At 36.4% G+C, this 21,839-nt stretch overlaps 1 protein-coding gene across 1 annotated transcript; it reads left to right on the plus strand.

The window, feature by feature from the left end:
* The first annotated feature begins 419 nt into the window (after positions 1-419).
* On the plus strand, positions 420-20,733 carry LOC101263698 (uncharacterized). Its single transcript, XM_004237511.5, has 6 exons — positions 420-736; positions 3,797-3,850; positions 4,838-4,911; positions 19,762-19,879; positions 19,976-20,034; positions 20,325-20,733. Exons 1-6 carry the CDS (start codon positions 602-604, stop codon positions 20,401-20,403), a joined length of 519 nt encoding a protein of 172 aa, XP_004237559.1. The 5' UTR covers positions 420-601; the 3' UTR covers positions 20,404-20,733.
* The last annotated feature ends 1,106 nt before the right edge of the window (positions 20,734-21,839 follow it).

Genomic DNA, 21,839 nt, shown 5'->3' on the forward strand with positions numbered 1-21,839 from the left:
AAAAAAAAAAGCTTCAAGTTCGGGGGGTAATGAATACTTTTCCCTTTGTATAATTATAAGTGTATAAGACGAAAATATGTGTGTTTGTATTTGTATAAAGAATTTTCCCTCATTTTGTTCAAATACATCAACTTACATTTGTGTTTGTATAAAGTGAGAGAGACAAGGGAGAGTGGCGAGCGAGATTCCCTAGGGAGAGAGGCGAATGTCAAGTGTTTGATATGAATTATAATTAAATGAAAGTGTGGTTGTAACATTTAATTTAAATTAATAATTTGTTATTTTATACAATTTTCTCTAAAATTTAAGGCTTGAGTTAATAAAACTTTTAACAAAATATTATTTATAAATAATCATAAAATTATATACCTAATTCTTGGTTGAGTTTGATTATTTTGGCTGTTTTTTTGAGTAAAATCAGAATGAAACCAAATAGTGTAATTTTTGAAATTTAAAATCAAACCTAACTACACCAAATATCATATTTTAAATTGAATTATGTTTTAACCATAATCAGTCATTAATGTCAACCCAGAACCCATTGAATAATTTTTTAACACTACTCTTCCATCCTTAATCTTGCTCTGTTTGAAGAGAAAAGATGGAGAAAATGAACCAGGCACTGGAGAAGATGAAAATGTTGGTGGGAATGGATGTAGAAGATGAAGAAGTAGCTCCTCAACAAGAATCTTTCATGGATGATTTGAATCGCAACTGCACTTTGTCCACCAAACAGGTAACCCTTATTGGGCCATTTCATTTTCTCTTCAATCCCAACTTTTTTACTTATGGCGAACATACTCTTTACTTGAGCTAAAACGCATACTGCAAATGAATAACAGTTAGTATTTTATAGAATGGGCTGACAGTAAAAGAACCTTTTTACTTACTTCCCGGACTAGGCTATCGTCTCTATATGGAATTAACCCTACTGATTGAATCTTTTGGATAAATGAATCAACTTCTTGCAGTTCCCTTTCAAAGTGATTCTTTCTGTACTGGAAGTTCCATCCTGAATCAATAAATATATCAGCTAAGAGGACTTCCGGATTATAGGTCAATCTGTACAATTTGGGAAATTGATTTTCAGCAAACCTTTACCATCTAATTATCTTCCAACGTCTGATCTTTTTCCCATTGGCTACCCTCAAACATCATACTTGTCGAATCCTTCCAGAGATTGCAAATCTGTCTCTAAACAGCTACTCCATATGGAGTCTTCACTGCTTTAGGTGACCAAAAGCCCTATCTTCCATAAATCACCTCTACCACTGCTTTCCAGGAACCTTATTCCCATCACTTAACCTCCATAGCATAAATATTGCATGTTTTGATAGTGAGCTCTAAGATTTCTAACTCCCAGATCCTTCCTTCTTGTGATCTGTCGCAATGCTCCATTTTACTAAATGAAACTTCCTTCTTTCTGCAGTGCCTTACCATTGGAATCGCCTTCTGATCTTTTTGTTTTTTTTGAAATCGGTAACGTTGAAAATTGCCTTCTGATCGTATCAATATTCTTCTCCACACTAGCTGGCATGGGGATCAGAGACATTAGATAGGTTGCAATTCCATCAAGAACACTATTTATTAATTACCCCAAATGATAGTTACTGTTGTTTCCAAAGAGCCCACTTCTTCCATTTTACCTACTGTATTTGATACAACATGGGATTTGATTGTTTAACCAATTTTTGCATTAAGCATTGATGTGATGTATTCAAATTTTGGATGAAAACCAAAAAGTGAAAACAAATTAGAGGTAGGTAAGTTAGTATGTCAATCAAAAATGTTCATGTGAAATCTTAATATCAAATTGTCTAACATGATGATCTCCTAAGTTGCTCGGACTCAGGTGTGTGTGTGTCCGATACGGGTGCAGATCTACAAGTCGGATCCTTCATGCTCTAATTTTTTAAGATTCGGAGATATGGATTCATGTATGGATACGGGTGGCGGAGATTCTCCTAAAAATAATTAAAATATCAAAAATCGAGTTGTAAAACCTAAATTATAAGATATTATGTGGAGAACTTGAGGAAAATACAGGAAGGAGAATAAAGGAAAAGTAGTGACATAGAAATTTCTATATAAAAGATATTTCATTTTCTTCAATTTTACCTTAGCTTTTATATTGATTACAGTAATCATTATAACTATCTAGACTTTTCCCATCAATTTTGGTCAAAGCACCCATAATTGGTTGACCAAATTGGGCACGGATCCCACACCCCCCTACACCCATGTCGTGTCGACACGGTTGCGGCACCAAAACTTAAGATTCCGAGCAACTTAAATGAGCTCCAGTATAAAGTTGATACGATAGGGCTATGTCAATCTTTACATAGATTAGGATGAGCCTTGTTGAGTGAACTTAAAATGTATGTTATAGTGTCAGTCACATGTATAAATCCCCAAAGAAACATGTTTGTTTTTAAGCTTTAACAGGTGGTTATCTTTGGACAATTTGGGAAACAAGTACTAGTGGTAGTAAAAGAAAAGAAAATAAGGTATAAGACATCTTCATGTCTTCCTCACATGTCATGTTGGACATTGCATTGAAGCACGTTGCATCATTTGAAATCGCAGCATTGTTTTATGATGATGTTTTTCGATTCTTTAAGTAGTTTGAAGGACCTAACCATTTAGTACTCATTAGACATAGCTATATATAGAAAAAACGAAGAATCTTTGTAAGATAGGCGCCAAAGATGAGAGGATTCAGGACAACCTAATTGTCTTGTAAGATATGGAAAATTAATACACCTCACAAGGTGGTTTGTTTCACCTGGTTGGTAGCTAGGGAAGCATTACTATCTCAGGACAATCTAATGAAAAGGGGAAGGCAGTTATGCTCCTGGTTCTTTTTAGTGAGATAAAAACAGACACAACAAACCATCTCTTCCTCCATTGCTGAGTGACAGAAGCTGTGGCAGGTCTTTTGAATTTGAGGGGAATCATCCGGTCCATGCCAAGACACACCTCAGATTTCTGGCATGCTGGAATAGAGAAGGGATACATCAGGTCACAATGAGAGATGGAAGATTGTCCTCGTTTGAATCTGTTGGACAATTTGGAAGGAAAGGAACCAGAGATGCTTCGTAAAGAAGAGCATCCCTTTCCAGAGTTTGAAGTTGAACTGACTTATAAACCTTTATTTTTGGTGTAACCATGTCCTCCCCAAAGAGGTGGAGGCTATTACTCACCTTTTAGATAGTTTAGGAGGGATATAGATGATAAATCTTTTGGTTTTGCTTACTTTATACTCCTGATGTAATTACTACTGAAATGCACCATTGTTGCTGCCTATAAAATGTAAACTTAGAGAGGATTCACAAAGGCTGGATAAAGGGCCTGGATATTCTCAATCCCCTAAGGAACGGACTTGTTAATTAACTTAATTTTATGCAGACGTGTCAATTTAGTGTGTATTGACTTGTGAACGGGATTTTCTCATTATTCTGTTTTCTACATTGCTTTTCCAGATTTCCTCTCTCCTTTTAGTAAGCCTCCTATATGATCAGTAATGGGCTAAAAAGAATCTACTTTTTAATTGAGTATAACATGAAAAATGTTGAAGAAAATATAACACGTGCTTTTAGTGAGATTTAACCAAGAAGAACTAACTATGGTGATCAGTGGAAATGCCCACTGTCCGTTGGTCTATTAAAAATCTGCTTTATTCATCTTAGATTGTGAGGCCTCAGCACATCTATACAGAATTTTCTTGCATAAATTGAATGCACTATGATATATGTAACCAGTAACCAACAATGTTCAACTTTTTTCTTTTCAACAGAGGCTTTATGGTTTCGCTATATGCTTAACAACTGGTATCGCCTGTACTCTCTTGGTGAGTTTGACTTCTCTAATTCCTTTTCTGCTTTCATTTTCATGTCTAGTTTTTTTGGATCTTGGAATGCATTACATTGAGTCAGCGATGCGTAACCTATTGGTTCAACTTTTTTCCAGTCAAAAAGAATTGATTGCTTTATAGGTGACTGCTGGAATGGGCTTTTGTTGTGTTGTAACTTATCTTTATAGGTTCTTGGCTTTCAAACATTACATGCTTGTCGCTTTCAGCTCCTTAGCCAAAACAGTAACTTTTTGAGTGGTTCTGCTACGTTTTGAATTGTGACACAACTCTCAATTGGTGTTGTTATACCTAATGGGCCTACAGAAGATGCTTCACTTTCTTTATATTCTTTCTTCAAAATTATCATAGTTTTTAGTGAGAGTGATAATTAGACGCAAAGAGATGGCTAGATTTAAGACTAGAATATATTGTCATATACCATTTCTTATGTTGTCTGTGGGAGCAGGATGGATTAAATTCTTGGTAGTATTGATCTAAAAGGAAGATATCTGGATTTGGTGCTTTACAAATGTAATACAGGAGACAGGAGTAAAAGGGGACTAGCCTTTTCTTTTCCAACCTCTTCATAGCAATGATGAGGAATTAAGTCCTTGACCAATGTATTTCTTGCTTTGTTGACAAATTATGTTTATTTTGAAAAGTTAATATTTTTCAGTTGAGTCTTTTTGGTCATAATTATTGGAGATATTATGTGCACTACCAATGATTTCTTGTGTACAAATTTGTTCAGAACTAATGGTTAAATTTAACTGGACATTAATCTTAAGGATTTTTTGTTGAATAACATCAGCTTATTAGTTCTTTTGTTCTTCAATGAAGTGTTCACTTGCTAACTTATTTTCTTGGCAGCATAAACTTTTTTCTGTAGTATAATCTTTTTAGTTTTTTAGTATCACTTTTTATAGAATAATCGCACGGTTGACATAAGATCTCATGCATATGTAATTGTTTTCTTTAAGACAGTCAATGCTGGTTTTCTTCAATCCAATCAAGTTTGGAATAACATTTTCTTTTGGGAATTTGCTTGCTCTTGGAAGGTCAGTGATAACATTCTCTGTTTCCATTTGTTTTGTATGATGCATGTTTTGATTTTTGTTGATAATGAAATAAAATTTTATGAAATGAAGGGCGAAAAGTTCATCCTGTGCCAAGATCGAACTTCCCATCAGATTCATAGTTGCATTAATTATAGCTTCCTTGTTTGTAGACTTTGTGGATTCAACACCACCCATGTACAAGAAGTATATCAAAAAGAAGTAAATCCATATAGAAAATGTGAGCTTCTACAAATAACACCCAATGTCTATACGAATAGGAACCTTGTGGGTGCACCATAAAGAGATCAGATTTCTACACCCATGTACAAGAAGTATATCAAAAAGAAGTAAATCCATATAGAAAATGTGAGCTTCTACAAACAACAGCCAATGTCTATAAAAATTGGAATCTTGTGGGTGCACCAAAAAGAGATCAGATTTCAACACCCATGTAAAAGAAGTATATCAAAAAGTAGAAAATCCATATAGAAAATGTGAGCTTCTACAAACAACACCCAATGTTCTTTACAAATAGGAACCCGGGTGCACCAAAAAGAAATCAGATAAGAGGCTATTCTTCAATTATACCACGCCCTTCTATATCCCGTCATTCCCATCAAAAGCTTCCCTATTTTTCTCTGTCCGTACAATCTACATAAGCGCTAGTGGAGCAACATCTAAAGCCCTACATCTTCTCTCTTGTCTTGTACGGATCCAACAAAGCAATGCTTCTTTAACCGTTCCTGACATCACCTCACCAATTGAAGTCCAGACCATCTCAATATTATCCCGCATGATGCATGTTTTGATGCATTAAGGCTTAAGCTTTGTCAATGTTTCCAATTTGTACTACATACTGTTTAAATCTGCAGCTCATAGATCATTTGATAATCACTGCTGTCAGATAACCTTTCTACCATTTGACACAACATGTATGTTGTTTTGATAGTGTAATGAAATATCTTGTTCTCTTTGTAGCCCTAATCCACTATAATACAACTACATACCCAGAAATCTCTTGTTTAATATGGTAGATTATTGTAGTCTTGATAATGGAAGTCTGCTACTCAAATGGTTGTGGAGGTATAGCAAGGAAAGTAAGGAAGTGTGGAAAATGCTTATTAATGCCCATATATGGGAAGAAGGATATATGGAGAACTGTTAATGGGGAGTATGGAATGGCATAAGAAGACTTTTGGAAGACATCTTTCAATTTACTAGACTGGCAAATGGAGAAAACATTAGATTCTGGACAGATTAGTGGGTTGGTGAAAAATGTTTAAAACACAATTTTCTACTTTGTTTAACTTCTCTACTAAAAAGGATGGTAATATTGCTGAATTTCATTCTAACTCTGGTTGACAGCCATGGTTCGGGAGAAATTTGAAAATGATTGTGAGATAGAAGAATTTTGTCAGTTGCTTCAGCAATTGGGATCAGTTTATATTGATCAGAATAAGGTGGATACCTGACCTGTCTGGCAAGTAAAGACGAGATATTCTCAGTCAAGAATTGCAATAGTATGTTGATAAAGCAGCCAGGTCAGTGGGATAGTTCTTGACCTTGGAAGATGGTATGGAAGACACAAGTTTAGATTAGGATATTTTCGACGGATTGCAACTTGGGAGGGGGGGGGGGGGAGGATGCTTAACTCAAAATAACTTGTAGAAAAGAGGTTTTGACCTATGTAGTAGATGCTTCCTGCATGAAGAAGATCAGGAAACAGTTGAGCACCTTTTTCTCCATTGCAGATTTTCTAGAGAATGTTGGGAGTTATTCCTAAATCTCCGTGGTACTAATTCGGTGACGCCTCAGACTGAAAATTTTGCTGGATGTCTGGCAGCAGCAGGTGATACCAATAGAGATAAAGCAGTTATGGAGAACTGGAACTATTCCATTGTGCATCTTATGGACAATATTGCTTGAGAGTAACACAGTGTTATCAAAGGCGAAAAGCGCAAAAAAGCTCTAAGGTCTGTGGGGGCTTTAGGCGCAAAGCGCAAATAAAGCGTAGGCTTTAATGAAACAAGGCGCATAGGGAGAAAAGAACAAAATATATATGTTTAGTCCAAGACTAATAATTATAAACATGAATGACAAATATATGACCAACGAAATTGAATAAAATTATGATAGAGTGAAATATCAATTGTTTAGCTTCAAATTCTTCATAAGAGGCTCATTAGCAAGGAAATGCTTGCCTTGGAGCCTTAATGATAACACTAAAGCGCACATAAAGCGAGACAAAGCGCTCAACACGTTTTGAGCCTCACTTTAGGGCTTAAGGAACAAAGCTTGCTTTGTAGGGCAGAGAATACATTTCTAAAATTATGGATAAACATTTACTAAATTTGTACTTCTGCTGTGAAAAAGCTTAATAGATGGTTTGAAATCAGTATGGGTTTCTTGTATATGATAGGAAGAGGAGTGTAGTAGGCTTCTTTTTGTTTTATGCTGTTTTCGTTTCTTTTCCTATACCATCTTGGTACCATTTAATAGATTCTCTACCTTAACCATAAACAGAAATAAGTAATGAAACAGGTCATTTGACTTAATTCCCGTGCAACCTTTTTGTTAGAAATCCTTTTAGTGAGATATCTGTCTTTTGTGCACTGATCTAACCAAGTGTTTTTTAGATTTGCCTTGGTGTTCTTGGGCTTTTCCTCGGGTGCTGAATTTGTGCTTTATAAGGTCTTGGGAAGATTGATAAACTAGCGTTCTATGATATTTTTCTCATTTCTTGGATAAGTAAATGCTTTACTTTCTCTCTTTTTAATATGATGACACAGAAATTTAGATATTGTTGTATTACTTAATTGATGTTAATTCTACTTGTTTTGGGTTCCTGCAGCTTTACAGCAATTTCGTTTTACCTCTTTCTGTTTATTTTTCTTGCATTGAAGGCCTATATACTTGATAAATGATAAGTGTGAAAAGGATTCACTTAATAATGGTAGTGGCTATAGATCAAGCATGCCGGGAAGTCTTTCCGAGTGAAAATTATGATGCACTCTTTCCCAAGGAAGATGCAAATATGTACTTGTTATGCAAAAATATCATCAAACCTTGCAGAATACCACAAACTTGTTCTTGGCTGTTACTTAGAAAAGTCCTGTTTCCTGATCTTTTAAAAAATAGCTGGAGCACTTTAATTTTCCACCCATTTCATTGCGTTTTTGATGAACAAGGGGTGTTGTTTTGAAGTTCTGTCAGGAAATTATAGTCTTCCAGAGATAACGAGTATGTAGGCCCACAGCATCAATCACTTAACCTTAATGAAATTGACATCATTAGCCTATATGTCAATCGTCATGCAAAGTAACACAGAAGGATGCTAAGTTAGGGACAAAAAAGATAATGTTTTCATTTATTGCTCTTCCTCTGGTGGCACTAGGCGTGAGTGGTTTGACTGTGTAGTTCCTGCTTACTAGCTGGCTAACACAGTGAGTGTTGAAAAATTTCCCCTAATCATCTTCCTTTCATGGTTTGACAGTCTGCTCTTTCTTTTGATGAAGTAAGTAGTTATCATTGAAAAACATCAGGAAGAGGCTACGAGAGCAAAAAGTTAGTAAAGATGGTTAGCTCCATTACAGTAAAGTCTAAACTAAAACCAGGGAGCTAACAAAGTCCAAAAAACTGTCCATACTATTTACAGGGGAGCTATATTACCAACTAAATAAAAGGACTAAACATCTAAACTTAAAGAGAGTGAATTAGTGTTGAAATCCCATCAAAGCATTTGTTATTTCCTTCTTTCCAGATGCACCAAAAAATTGGTGCTGAACTCAATCACCAGATCTTCTTGATTGATTTGTCAACTCTCCAAAAATTCCAGCTTGTCAAAGTATCCTTGATAGTGTGTGGTGTGACCCATTGCAGACCAAAAATAGGCAGAAACAATTTCCAGATATTCTGTTGCAAATGGGCAACGTAGTAAGAGATGACTGATACTCTCCGAGTCCTATAGCCACATATAACATCTGTTGACTATGACAATGTTTTTTCATTTGAGATTGTCCAGGGTAGGAGTTACTCCATTTAGGACAATCCAGGTGAGGCAGGTGACCTTGTGGAAACAATCGACATGACTCTACATCATTTTCTTAGAGCGTTGATTCTCCATTAGAGGTTCTTATTCCTTTATCCTTTAAAAATTGGCTGCGTCTTCTTTGTCTTTGTACTAATTTTCTTGTGTGACAAGATGTTCTTTTGTTTAAGATGGTGGTGTCCGGGCCAATTTGTACGCATCTCGACTATTCTACTAGGTGCTTGCTATCTCCCACCAGCGCATGTAGAGGATAACTCTGCCATCAAAGCTTAAATGGATGAGAAGAAATCACCTAATGTTATTTTGCTAGGCTTCTTACATAAATGTACCATCAACCAATTCTTTTTTCCGACTAAATAGCCACATGTATGTGTAATGTATCTATATTGTATAAATAGTGTATAACCATGCGTATATGATATATAGCTATGTATAAGAGATCATAAAGGGATTGGCGAAGTCAACATATCCTGATGGTTGCTCCATATGCACCTATTGTGCAAGTTCTGTGAAGAAATGCTTTTTTGATGTCTAGCTGGAAAAGGGGGCAATGTTTCATTGCTGCCATAAAGATGAGAAGATGGACAAAAGCCATCTTGGCAACTAGTGAAAAAGTATCTCCATTAGTCAATGCCATAAATTAGATTGTATTCCTTAGCAGCTGTGCCTCACTTTGAGACAATCAATAGCTCCATCTGAACCTACCTTAACTTTGAATACCCAATGATATCCAACAATAGTTTTTCCTTTCAGTAATGAAACAAGCTCCCAAGTACTAAAATCATGCAAAGCAGTCATTTCCTCAATCATAACGTGATGCAAACCTGGATGAAGCAATGCTTCTGTGACAATCTTGGGAACATTGACAGTGGATAAGCTAATAATGAAGGCTTGATATGAAGGTGACAAGCGATGATAATTTAAATGAGTATAAATGGGGGCTTGATTGATAGTAGTTCTAGTACTCGTATGTAGAGCAACGGGAAGATCATCAGATGAGTGGTTGACACCCACTGTCTAGAAAGGCGAGCGCTGGTGAGGCGACGGGTTCTCGCTTATTTAAGGTGAGGCTTGTCGAGATCAAAAAGGCGAGCCAAGTCGAGAGGTGACGTGGAATTGGCGATGCAATAGATGTCATTTTTTTTTTAAGTATGAATTTTAATAATTAAAAAGTCAAATAATCAAATTAGGGTTTTCTTGGAGGTATTTTTTCAAACTTATGTTGCGACGACTTCTTCTCAATTGAAGACTTGAAATCGACTGGAACTAGAGTTGTTGCTGCGATTGGAAACTTGAAGTCGACTGTCACGACTGCTCCTCTCCTCGCGTCTCTTCTCCCTCAAAGTCGAAGGTAACTGCTCATCACACGACTGTCTCGAGTGCTGCTCATTTTTTTTTCTTTTCAGATCTTCTTCTTCTTGAGTTCTCTACTTCTCTTCTTCTTTAGAGTTCTTCTCTTCTTTTTTCCTTTCCTCTATTATTTCACTGCTTACTGTCTTCACTGCTTGCTGTCTATAATTTTATTTTTAAAAATATCTTCTGTAATTATTTATTCATTTTTCTTTTGAATTATTGGGTCTTTAAAGTTCTAAACTTTTAGTATCTACTATTAATTTTTGAATTGAAATATTTGCTAATATATGTTATTGCTATTGAAATTTTGGATATTTATATATGCAATCAAATATTTATAATTTTTGGTATTAATTGGCGCCTTGATTCAAAAAGGTGAGCGCCTTGCCGCTCGCCTCGCCGCATGGCGAGGCAGACCCTTGTCACCTTTCGTCGTCTCTCGCCGTCCAAAATACTGGGTTGACCAAAGCATGAGACATTGTTGGAGTAGGTCATTGTCACCAAGAGTGCTTTGTTTACCTGTATTAGAGTTAGAAATACTTACTGGATTAGCATGTTTAAGGAGGTTGAGGTCGTTGGGAATATACCTTAAGAGACCAAGGTGAAGCGGGGGGTGGATTAGTTGGAACTGGAAGGACTATTGATAGTCTTTTGATTTTCAGTATGAGGAGAAAAATTGGAGAAGACTCGAAAGAGTAACATATGCAGAGGTCAAATACTTATTAGTAGTAGAGGGGTCAAAGCATTTATGTGCTTTTTGTAAGCAATAATAACCGAGAAAGACACATTTAAAAGGCTTGTGCTAAAAATTTATCTTTTCCAGGGGTAAGGTTATTAACAAAACATGTTCAACTAAACACTCTTGGAGGAAGGGGGAATGTATTTTGGTCTGGATAGAAGATTGAATGTGGATTCTTGTACTGCAAAAAGCAAAGAAGGCATATGATTGATTGAATAACAGACAATAACAATGGCATAACCGCAAAAGCGTTTAGGGACATGATTGTGAATAAGCAATGTATGAGCTATTTCAGTTAAATGTTTTTTCTTACACTCAACAAGTCCATTTTGTTGAGGAGTATGTGCACAAGAAGACAAGTGCAACGTGCTCTGAAATGACATAAAAGAAGGGAGTAATAGAGAAATATTCTCTGTATTTATCGTTGATTAACTTCTTTATGGCAATACCAAATTGATTGCAAATTTCATCACAATACTTTTGAAAGATAGAAAATAACTCGTATCCATTTTTTTAAAATTAAAAATAACCATGTGCACATACAATAATCATCAATAAAAGTCACAAAATAATGAAAGACTAAGGAAGAACTGACAAAACTTGGATCCCATATGTCTTAATGAACAATTTCAAACGTAGAGGTGGCCTTATTATTGACGCACTTTGGGAAAAAGGCACGTGTGTGCTTCCCTAACTGACACGACTCACATTCTAACAAATATAAACTAAATGAATCGGGAACCATCTTCTTGCAGTTTCGAGAGACTCAGATGACTTAGTTGATTATGGAGTAATTGAAGTGAAAGCAACATTGAATCACCAAGGTAGATTACAACACATTTTTGATTTTTGGTTAATTTGTTAATGGAAATAAGATTATATGGACATGCTGCTGCAAAAAAAAACTGAGTTTAAAGGTATGGAATGCAGAGGGTGAGCTATACCTATCCCTTCTAGAATAACCTTTGATCGATTAGTCAAAGTAACAATAGAGTGGATAAGCACACGACAGAAAACCACGAAAGATATAATTCAATTATTATAATTATGTGGCTTACTTTAATTCTGTAGAAGGATGTATATATATACACTATAGGATGTCTCTAATACTACAGTAGTATAATCCAAACAGAATTCAATTAGTATAACAATAATAGGACTATCCATACACAGTAGGTTGTCTCTTAGTGGTGCCCGACTTTGATTCGGAATCATATGTATCAATACTCCCCTTGCAAGTGATGGTAGAGGAAACACATTCAGCTTGGATCACATGAACTCAAACTTGGTGGACGAGAGAGGCTTAGTAAAAACATCCGCAATTCGATCCTTGGAGGATAAAAATTGCACAAAGAGATCTTTTGAGCAACCTTGTCACAAACAAAATGAAAATCAATTTCTACGTGCTTTGTCCGAGCATGAAATAATGGATTAAGGGAAAGGTACGTCGCATCAATGTTGTCACACCAAAGAATTGGAGCCTTTGGGAGACAAATGCCTAACTCAGACCAGAGAGATTGGACCCGAGTTAATTTAGCAGTTGCATCGGCAAGAGCTTTGTACTCAGATTCAGTTGGAGGACCTAGAGACAGTGCGTTGTTTCTTCGAGGACCAAGAGACAAGAGCAACACCTAAATAGATTGCATAGCAAATTGTGGATTTGCAATCATCTATGCAGCCTGCCCAATTCGAATCAGTAAAAGCCTGAAGTAGCAAATTAGATGAGCAAGCAATGTGAAAGCGATTATATTGAGTGTGTTGTAAGTAGTGTAGATTCGTTTAACAGTAGCCCAATGATTTTCCGTGGGATTGTGCATGAATTGACATGCTTTGTTAACCACAAATGCAAGGCCCGGGCATGTGAGAGTGACATAGTAATGCACCCGACAACATGGCGATACATAGTTGCATCAGAAAATAGTGGGTTGGTCCTCTCTATCAAGCTTTGTATTCATTGCCGTAGGGGTTACTAAAGGTTTGCACTGTTGCATGCCAGGCTTAGAAAGAAGATTGTTGATATATTGGTGTTGAGAGAGGAAAATACCATCTCGCCCTATAGAAACTTGAACACCAAGAAAGTAGCTTAATGGACCTAAATCACGTATGGAAAATTCGGGCCTGAGCTTAGAAATAATGGAATCCAAAAATGAGGTGTGACTCCCCGTAATTATTATATTATCTACATAGACCAAGATATATATTATTACATCATTTTCTCTGCAAATAATAAACAGTGAAGTGTCTGATTTGGAGGCAGCAAATCCCATATGCTCGAGAAAATGAAGAAGTCGCATATACCAGGCCTTGAGTGTTTGTCTGAGGCTGCAGAGAGACTTCTTCAGGTGACATACGTGGTTAGGATAAAGAGGATGAGTAAAACCTGATAGTTGAGACATGAAAGCTTGCTCTTGAAGCTCCCCATGCACGAAAGCATTTTGGACATCCAATTGGTGTAAACACCAACAATGTGTTGCTGCCATGCAAAGGACGGTGTGAATAGTGGCTGGTTTGATAATCGGACTGAAAGTTTCAGAGTAGTCGTGGCCTTCCAGTTGATGGAATCCTTTGGCGACGAGGCGAGCATTATAACGATCAATATCACAAGTGCAATTTCTTTTAATAGGAAACACCTATTTGCACCCTAGAACATTCATTAATGAATCATAAGGGACCAAGGACCATGTATCATTGCGGAGCAAAGCATCCATTTCGGATGTCATGGCAACTTTCCATTCTTTGTATTTATTTGCTTCAGTGAAACAAGTTGGTTCAAATGTTGGAGGGGATGGTTAGGAGGCGGAAGCTAAATTAGTGGAAGGCTTCATATTACGAAGCTTCATGTGATGAGTTCTTGATGTTTGTGGCTTGGGTGGTAGAGGCGGATTAGGAACAAGATTGTAAATAGAGAAGTCGGCTAATAGAGGTGGTGTAGGCAGGGTCAAGGTCAACGATGAAGGACAAGATTCACTAGGAGAGGTGATGGGTACAGTAGTTTGGTGGAGACCGTGACTAGTACTACAATGTGATGATGAAGAATGAAATGTGTCACGAGGTGCGGGTGCAAATACACTAGGAGGTGTGGGCTGTTGTGGAGGACCAGAATTTGGAGGAATAGCAATAGGGAGAGAAACCGAAGGGTGTGATGAAGTTGGTTGGGATGGGGAAGGGCCAAGGATAGAAGGTTCGGCAAATAAGAATTTACTCTCATCAAATTTGATGTGTCGGGCAGTATAAAATCTTTGAGTGGAGCGATCAAGGCATCTATGGCCCAAGTGGCTGGGACTATATCCTAGGAAGACACATGGCTTGCTTCGAAAATCAAACTTGTGCTTGTTGTAGGGGCGTAAGTACAGATAACACAAGCAACCAAAAGCTTTCAGAAAACCATAGTTGGGTATGGAGTGATGGACGAGTTCATATGGAGAAAGACCATTAGTTGTAGATAAAGGGATTCGATTAATGAGATAGACTGCTGATTCGAATGCAAAATGCCAGTAGCGAGTAGGAGTAGAACTATGAGCAAGAAGACTAAGTCCAGTTTTGACAATATGTCAATGTTTTCGTTCAACCTTACTTTGTTATTCATGGGTATGTGGACATGATATACGATGTGAGATACCAAGATTAGATAAAATAGGCAACATAGAATGAAATTCCCCTCCCGAATCAGATTGTATAAATTTCATTTTAGTGTATTGGACTTGTTCGAAATGGGAAATCCCCAAGTATAACTTGTGCAGTCGTCAACAAAAATTAAAAAATATTTGTGGCCTTGTGAAGAAAGAAGTGGAGTTTGACCCCTAACATCGACATATAATAATTGTAAAATTTAAAAAGTTTTATTGAGACTCAAAGGAAGAGATAATTTGTGTGACTTGCCCAATTGACAATCACTACATACATTATTAAATTTAGAACTATTATAAGGTAAATTATTTTTCCTAAGCATTTGTTAAAGAATTCGTTCATGCAGATGACCGAGATGAAGATGCCAACATGAAGGAGATGCCTTGATGGAATAATGAGCTGACACAGAGGAAGAGGCAGGGTCCATTGGAGGAGATGAATTGAGAGTGTGGAGACCACCACTACTCCGACCGGAAAGAAGAGGCTTCTTGGTATCTAGATCCTTAACAAGAATGTGATATGGGTGAAATTAAAAAAAACATTATTGTCGATAGCAAAACACTGAACAGAAAGAAGAGACTTTGTAATAGTGGGAACATGTAAAATATTCTTAAGGGAAAAAGAGCGAGAGGAGATGTAAGAAGAGATCTACTAGTGTGGTGGATGGGAAGGCCATGGCCGTTGGCGACATGAACTTGATCTAGTCCTTTGTACACTTCAACTTGATGAATATTAGTGAGATCTGGGGTGATGTGATGAGTAGAGCCTGTATCTAGAAACCATTGATTATTGGTGTGTGGGTGGTGGTGGTGCGGTGGATGGATGAGCTAGGTATGCAGTAGCATAGGGTGAGTTGTTGTAGCGTTGATAACAAGTGTTAGCAAGATGATTGCCGCCATTGCAAATTTGGCATCTAGGATGGGAATCATAGGAGTTCCATTGCTAATTGTTATTGGAGAAAGTTCGTTGATGGGAACGTCCACCACGACCACGATATGAAGACCTCTACCTCGATTGTAATTGGGGTTGACATTACCGTCATTTAGAGTACTTTTATCGCTAAGGTTGGTTGTTGATTGGTTAATGGATTCTGAAGGGGTAGAAGATGATAAAGAGAGGGATGAGAAGGAGGAGCCATTGATGAACTCGTGATTTAGCAATAAACTATGAAGTTCTGTGAAAGCAACTGGCTTGGGACGGGCTGATAAGGTAGTAACAATGTCTTTAAATTCTGATTGCAACCCTTTAAAGATATATATATTTTGGTCTGCAAGAATAAGTGGTCGTCCAGCAGCAGAAAGTTAATTTCTGCTTTCTTTTTACTTAAACTTATACCTGAATGTTTAATTATATGTATAAATTTTTCTAATAACCTTATATGTTCATCTTGTGTTCTAGAATATAATAATATATCATCTATGTATACAATACAATTTTCTAACCGGTATGAGTTTGGCCTTGTGTAAGTATTGCGTGAGAGAGAGATCATCTTGTTTTAAGTTCTGTATATGCATATGGAGATTGAGAACCTGTGTATTAGATGGAGAAGATAGAGTGGCTACAAGTGCATCCCAGACCTCCTTCAATGTATTCATTCCAATGATTATTGGAAGTGTTTCTTTGGAGAGGGATGATATAAGAAGACTAAGGATTAATTGATCTTGTTGTATCCATCATCTGTAATTTGGGTTTGGCTTAGCATCAACAGTGTCGCTGATAGTTGACGTTGGGCACAGAGTAGACCCGTCAATCTAACCATGAAGATTTTGGCCACGGAGGAAAGGAATAGTTGTGGGCGCCAAAAAACGTAGTTTTTCGAGGTAAGTGTAATGGAGATAACGTGGTGAACATGGCTAAGAGTTGTGGGTGAAGAAGAAGCGGAGGAGATGGAGGAATTAACTCCTGTCATGGCGTCTGATATCATATAAGACCACGAAAGATATAATTCAATTATTATTATTATGTGGCTTACTTTATTTCTATACAAGGATGTGTATATATACACTATAGGATGTCTCTAATGCTATAGTAGTATAATCCAAATAGGATTCAATTAGTATAACAATAATAGGACTATCCATACTCAGCAGGTTGCGTCTTGGTGGTGCCCGACTTGGGTTCGGAATCATATGTATCAATAAGGGGTAATAAGAGTTGAGAGATAATTTTTGTTTCCATTAATATGGTCAGAAGCGCCAGCAAGAATGCATTGTTCCTGAGATGAAGACTATGCGGCATAAGCAAAGGAGTTACCGGGTTGCATTGTGCAAGCAATTGATGAAGTTGATGACTGTTGCCTTCATGCGTGGTACTGAAGGCAGTCTTATAGTTTGCTCCAGTTAATGTGATAGATTGAGATGATCTATCTCTGTCATCTTTTGGGGAAAATATCGTCTCCATTATAAACCACATTTGTTGCATATCAAAGGGCGGTCATTGTTGCGTGGAGGCATTATTTATCACCGGAAAGATATAGAAACCAGCAGTAGCAGAGTAGAACAAAACTGACAGACGTTTTTTTGTTTGTTTGATTCTGTTTTGTAGAATCTGTTTTTGGAGAAAAAGAAGGAAATTAGAGAAATGTAGGCGCTCTGATATGATGACAAATAAAAAGAAGAGAAGAGAATTTGGGAATTAGTGTCTTGATCATTCTTTCACGCTAGTGGGATTAAATAGTGTTAGAAAGAATGTAAATAAAGGAAGGGAACTAATAAGAGTATTACTAATCTCCTAATTGCCTAATTATAGAGATTGATGATATTGTCACATCTACACTGTCTAATAGGATACCATATTTAACACAATTAATTTGGTACCTAATATAAAGCAGCTGATACAAAATCTAGGTATAGTAGGTGACCTCCCTTCAGTATACCTCGGCATGCCTTTGGAAGCAAAATCAAGGTCCATAGAAATCTGGAATGTAGTTCAGGAAAAGTGTGAGAAGTTGTCAAGGTGGAAATCACAATACTATCCTTAGAAGGCAGACTTACCTTGATAAAATCTGTAATAGTTGCACTACCAACATGTATGATGCCTGTATAATATACCCAGGCAGTTACACAGAGGCTGGATGTAACCAGAAAATGACTTCTTTGCAAGGTAATAAGGAAAGGTTTCCATTTAGTTATATTGAAAAAATATTATCAGAAGGAAAAATCAAAGGGGGTTAGGTATCAAAAAACAAACCTCAAGCATCAGAGTAAAGCTCTCAAGGTGAAGTGATTGTGGAGTTATACCCATCAAAACTAAATATGGGTTTTGGATGAGTGGGTTTCTTAAGAAGTTACCACCCTGTATAGAGTTTGTCTCTGGAGAACCATCAGATTCTACTGCCCTTTCCTGGATAGTAACTGATATAAAGGTATTCAATGTAACAAAACTCTTCGCTGGACAGACAGGTGGATGAGTTCTACTAGCTAAAGGCTTTATTCTCATATATTTTTACCCTGACCCAATAATAGAGAAAGGAAGTGGCTGAGATATGGAATCATCAGGGTTGGGATTTATGACTCAGAAGACCTTTGAATGATTGAGAGGTTTCTGGATTGATTGAATTATACAAGTTTTTGGAGACATTTCAAGGATGAAGAAATGGAGGAGACTGCTTATGGTGGAAGGGACATGGCAAAGGTATGTACAAGGTGAGGGACGGGTATAAGATGTTAAAGCAGATTGAGCCACAAAATACCAACTGGCCATGAAAGCATATTTGGAAAATCTAAGTGTCTCATAAAGTAGCATGTTTAACTTGACTTTTAGCCTATGTGGCTGTTCTTACTCTTGATAATATTGCGAATAGAGGGATATCTGTTTGCTCAAGATGTTTTCATGTGGAAGGGGTGTTAAGATAGTCAGCCACCAGTTTCTAATCCTCTTTAATCTTTTGACTGTCTCGTTCATCTTAATGTTTACATATCCGCAACACTTATCTTGTGAATATGTTAGGCTTTGTCAGCCCAACATTTACCATCATGTGTTTTTTGAGGACTTACATCCTATGATATTTCGCTGTAACCTTCTTTATCAGCCCAACATTTACCATAAGACAATAAATTTGGTGTTGTACTTCTTTGTTTCTTGCAATGGAAAATAGCCAAGAAGCATCTCTGTACGTTAATTCCTCTCACCAAATGCAAACTAAAAACGAACTTCGGGTATTGTAGGCAGGAAAACATTTTTCACAATATTTTGGGATTTATTTTAGAAACACTAGTTCCTTAAATATGAGGACAGTGACTTCTCTAATGGAAGTAGGGATAACAAGTTCATTGTCATCTAATTTTAATTTGGTGTTGGTACTTCTTTGTGTCAAGTATAGCCAGGAAGCATCTCTGTATGTTAATTGCTCCCACCAAACGTCAAGCCAAAAACAAATTTAGGGTGTGGTAGGGAGGAAAACATTTTCCATTTCCCCATGTTCGGAACTATTTTGGATTTTTTATTTCTAAGGAAAACAAGTTCCTTAAAAATGAGGAAAATGACGTCTTCTCATTCTCTGCCCCATCTCACCCCCATAGTGTTTTGCTAGCTCACATATAATAACTCTTGGGATAACTGTTTTTGCGTACTTTCTGTACACAAGAAAATGAGTATAAAGTTTCTAAGAAAATATTTTCTAGAAAACCATTTTTAGTTGTGTACCATACACACTTATTTTCCATTTCCAACTAGGAGTCTCATATATGTTGAGAAGTCAGATACCCTTTCATTATTCCTTTCCACACACAAATCCATGAGTTTCTTAACTTTTTAGTGAACCAATCATTTTCCTTTCGAAGGAGAGGTCTGTTCGATTTTGAAATGTTTCAGACTCTGGCCTTCGTTAAAAGAAGTCACGACCTTCTTCCGTTAATATTTCCTTTCCCGCTACTCCATCACATAGGAAATCTCTAATCTATCTTTTCTCATCTTCTAATGAGAGAATAGAATAGGGAACAAGGATAAGTAGTACGCAAGGAGGCTATAGAGAGTAGACTTGATAATAGGGAATAAGAGAATATATAGCATCCATAACCGGGATTTCTTCCTTTTTTTATACCATTGTGTTTGATTTTCACTTGCTTTTCTTTTTTTGTTGCAGCACAGCGTTCCTCATAGGGCCTAAACGACAAGCGACAATGATGCTTGACCCAGTTCGTATATATGCCACTGCTATTTATATTGCAAGCATTATCATTGCACTGTTTTGTGCTCTATATGTGAGTTACTGTATGAGTCACATTTTTTAGTTTCCTCATTTTGGGTTTTGACGAACTTTTCCATTCTGTGTCTCATCTACATTTTGCTTGTATCAGGTGCGGAACAAGCTACTGACACTCTTGTCAATTATATTGGAGTTTGGTGCACTTATCTGGTATGTCAGAGTCTTGAATAAATTTTTGAGAATTTGAATTAACTAGTATGTTGACAAGTTGTATGTGTAATTTTATTGATGAACATGGTAACTTTATGTGTAGGACGCTGGTAATAATCTCTTATTTATCTAACTTTTGCATTTGGCTCAAACTTAGGGCAGATAGGAGTATTAGGTTAAAATAAGAACTGGATTTGCATCTATTCGAGTTTGTTATCTTTCTAAGATTGTGACATCGTAAATATAATTTCATTATACTTGAAAGTTGATGTTCTTTTGTTGAATTACAGGTATAGTTTGAGTTACGTTCCTTTTGCAAGGTCCATGGTGTCCAAAGTGATGTTGGCTTGCTTTGATACAGAATTCTAGGGTTGTATTACCGTCAGAGAAGAATTACACGTGCAAATATGTAGAGTGTACATTTGACAAGTTGGCACCACGTATTTTAATCACCTTTGGTCAAATGGTGGTGTTTTGTTTCAAATGCGTTCGTTAACTTCTGATGCTATGTAACACCTAAATTTTTACTTCTTCAAAGTAAATGGAAACATTGATTAAATGAGTGGGTGGGTGGGTTGCTATAATAGATGTGTTGTCAATGTTTACATGGGTTAGGATGTGATGAGCAATGAGTTGGTGGTTATTATTTAATGTTTGGTTTTCCCACTATTCGTACTAAAACTTCAGATTTGTGAATGATGTGATTTGGCTCCATTCCTCCCGCCCCCCCCCCCCCCCCCCCTAAATAAATTAACTTGATTTTTAAAAATTGTTGAAATCAAACCAAATCACTTGTGTCTATTTTTCATTGCAACAGTTGTTGATTTTGCTATGTGTAAAATATATGATAATGTGCTTTGAATGGCCTAATTCATGCCATGTGTACCATACAAGACATCATTTAAATAAGAATTAAATCAGCAACTGCCTTCTAATTATGTCCACATAATTTACTTAGATACTTCAATTAGGATTCTAATATATTACACACTTTAATATTAACGAATATTTATCGATTGAATACAAAATGACAAGTAGCTTTTAACATATTGTGTGTAATCCACACACATTTTCTTGAAAAAGTCACTATGTGACACATGGATCCAAATTTTTAATGTTGAAAAATGAAAAATATTTTCAGTCTTTGATAATCTAGAAAATTAAATTGAAAAAAGAAAGAATAAGAAAGAACACTTCTCTTACCTTTTAGACACTTTAATATTAATGATTATTATCTATTGTACACAAAATGAAAAGTAGCTTGTAAAATTTTGTGCACGTAATTCACACATTTTCTTGAAAAAATTGCTAATAGAAAAGCAACAAGTGGCACATGGATCCAAATTTTTAATTTTAAAAAATGAAAAATATTTTCAGCATTTAACAATCTAGAAAAATTAAATTGAAAAAAAGAAGAATATTTCTCTTACTTATTAGACACTTTATGTTATGACCCCAAAATGAAATAAGATAAGCTAGAGCCATACATGAAGTCTAATAACTTAAAAAGGATTAAAATGATGTTTCTAGACCTAATCTAATGCAATTAATTTAGTTTGGTAATTTGGGAAGTGAAGAGTCAAGAAATCACTATGATGCATGGGAACTAGTCTAGTTGAATTAGTTCGTTGTAAGGTTTTGTAGTGGAGTTTTGGAGCGTGGTATGAAGATGAAATTGATTATTAAGGGTTCCTACACATATATGGACATGTTTAGTGTCTAAACATCCGGATACGACCCCCTAAATACAACCCAAGGGGTCCTTGAAGGGGACCCCTAAAACAGTCCCCAAAATTGTCAAATTC

Source organism: Solanum lycopersicum, chromosome 4 (assembly GCF_036512215.1).
Source record: "Solanum lycopersicum chromosome 4, SLM_r2.1".
Lineage (NCBI taxonomy): Eukaryota > Viridiplantae > Streptophyta > Magnoliopsida > Solanales > Solanaceae > Solanum > Solanum lycopersicum.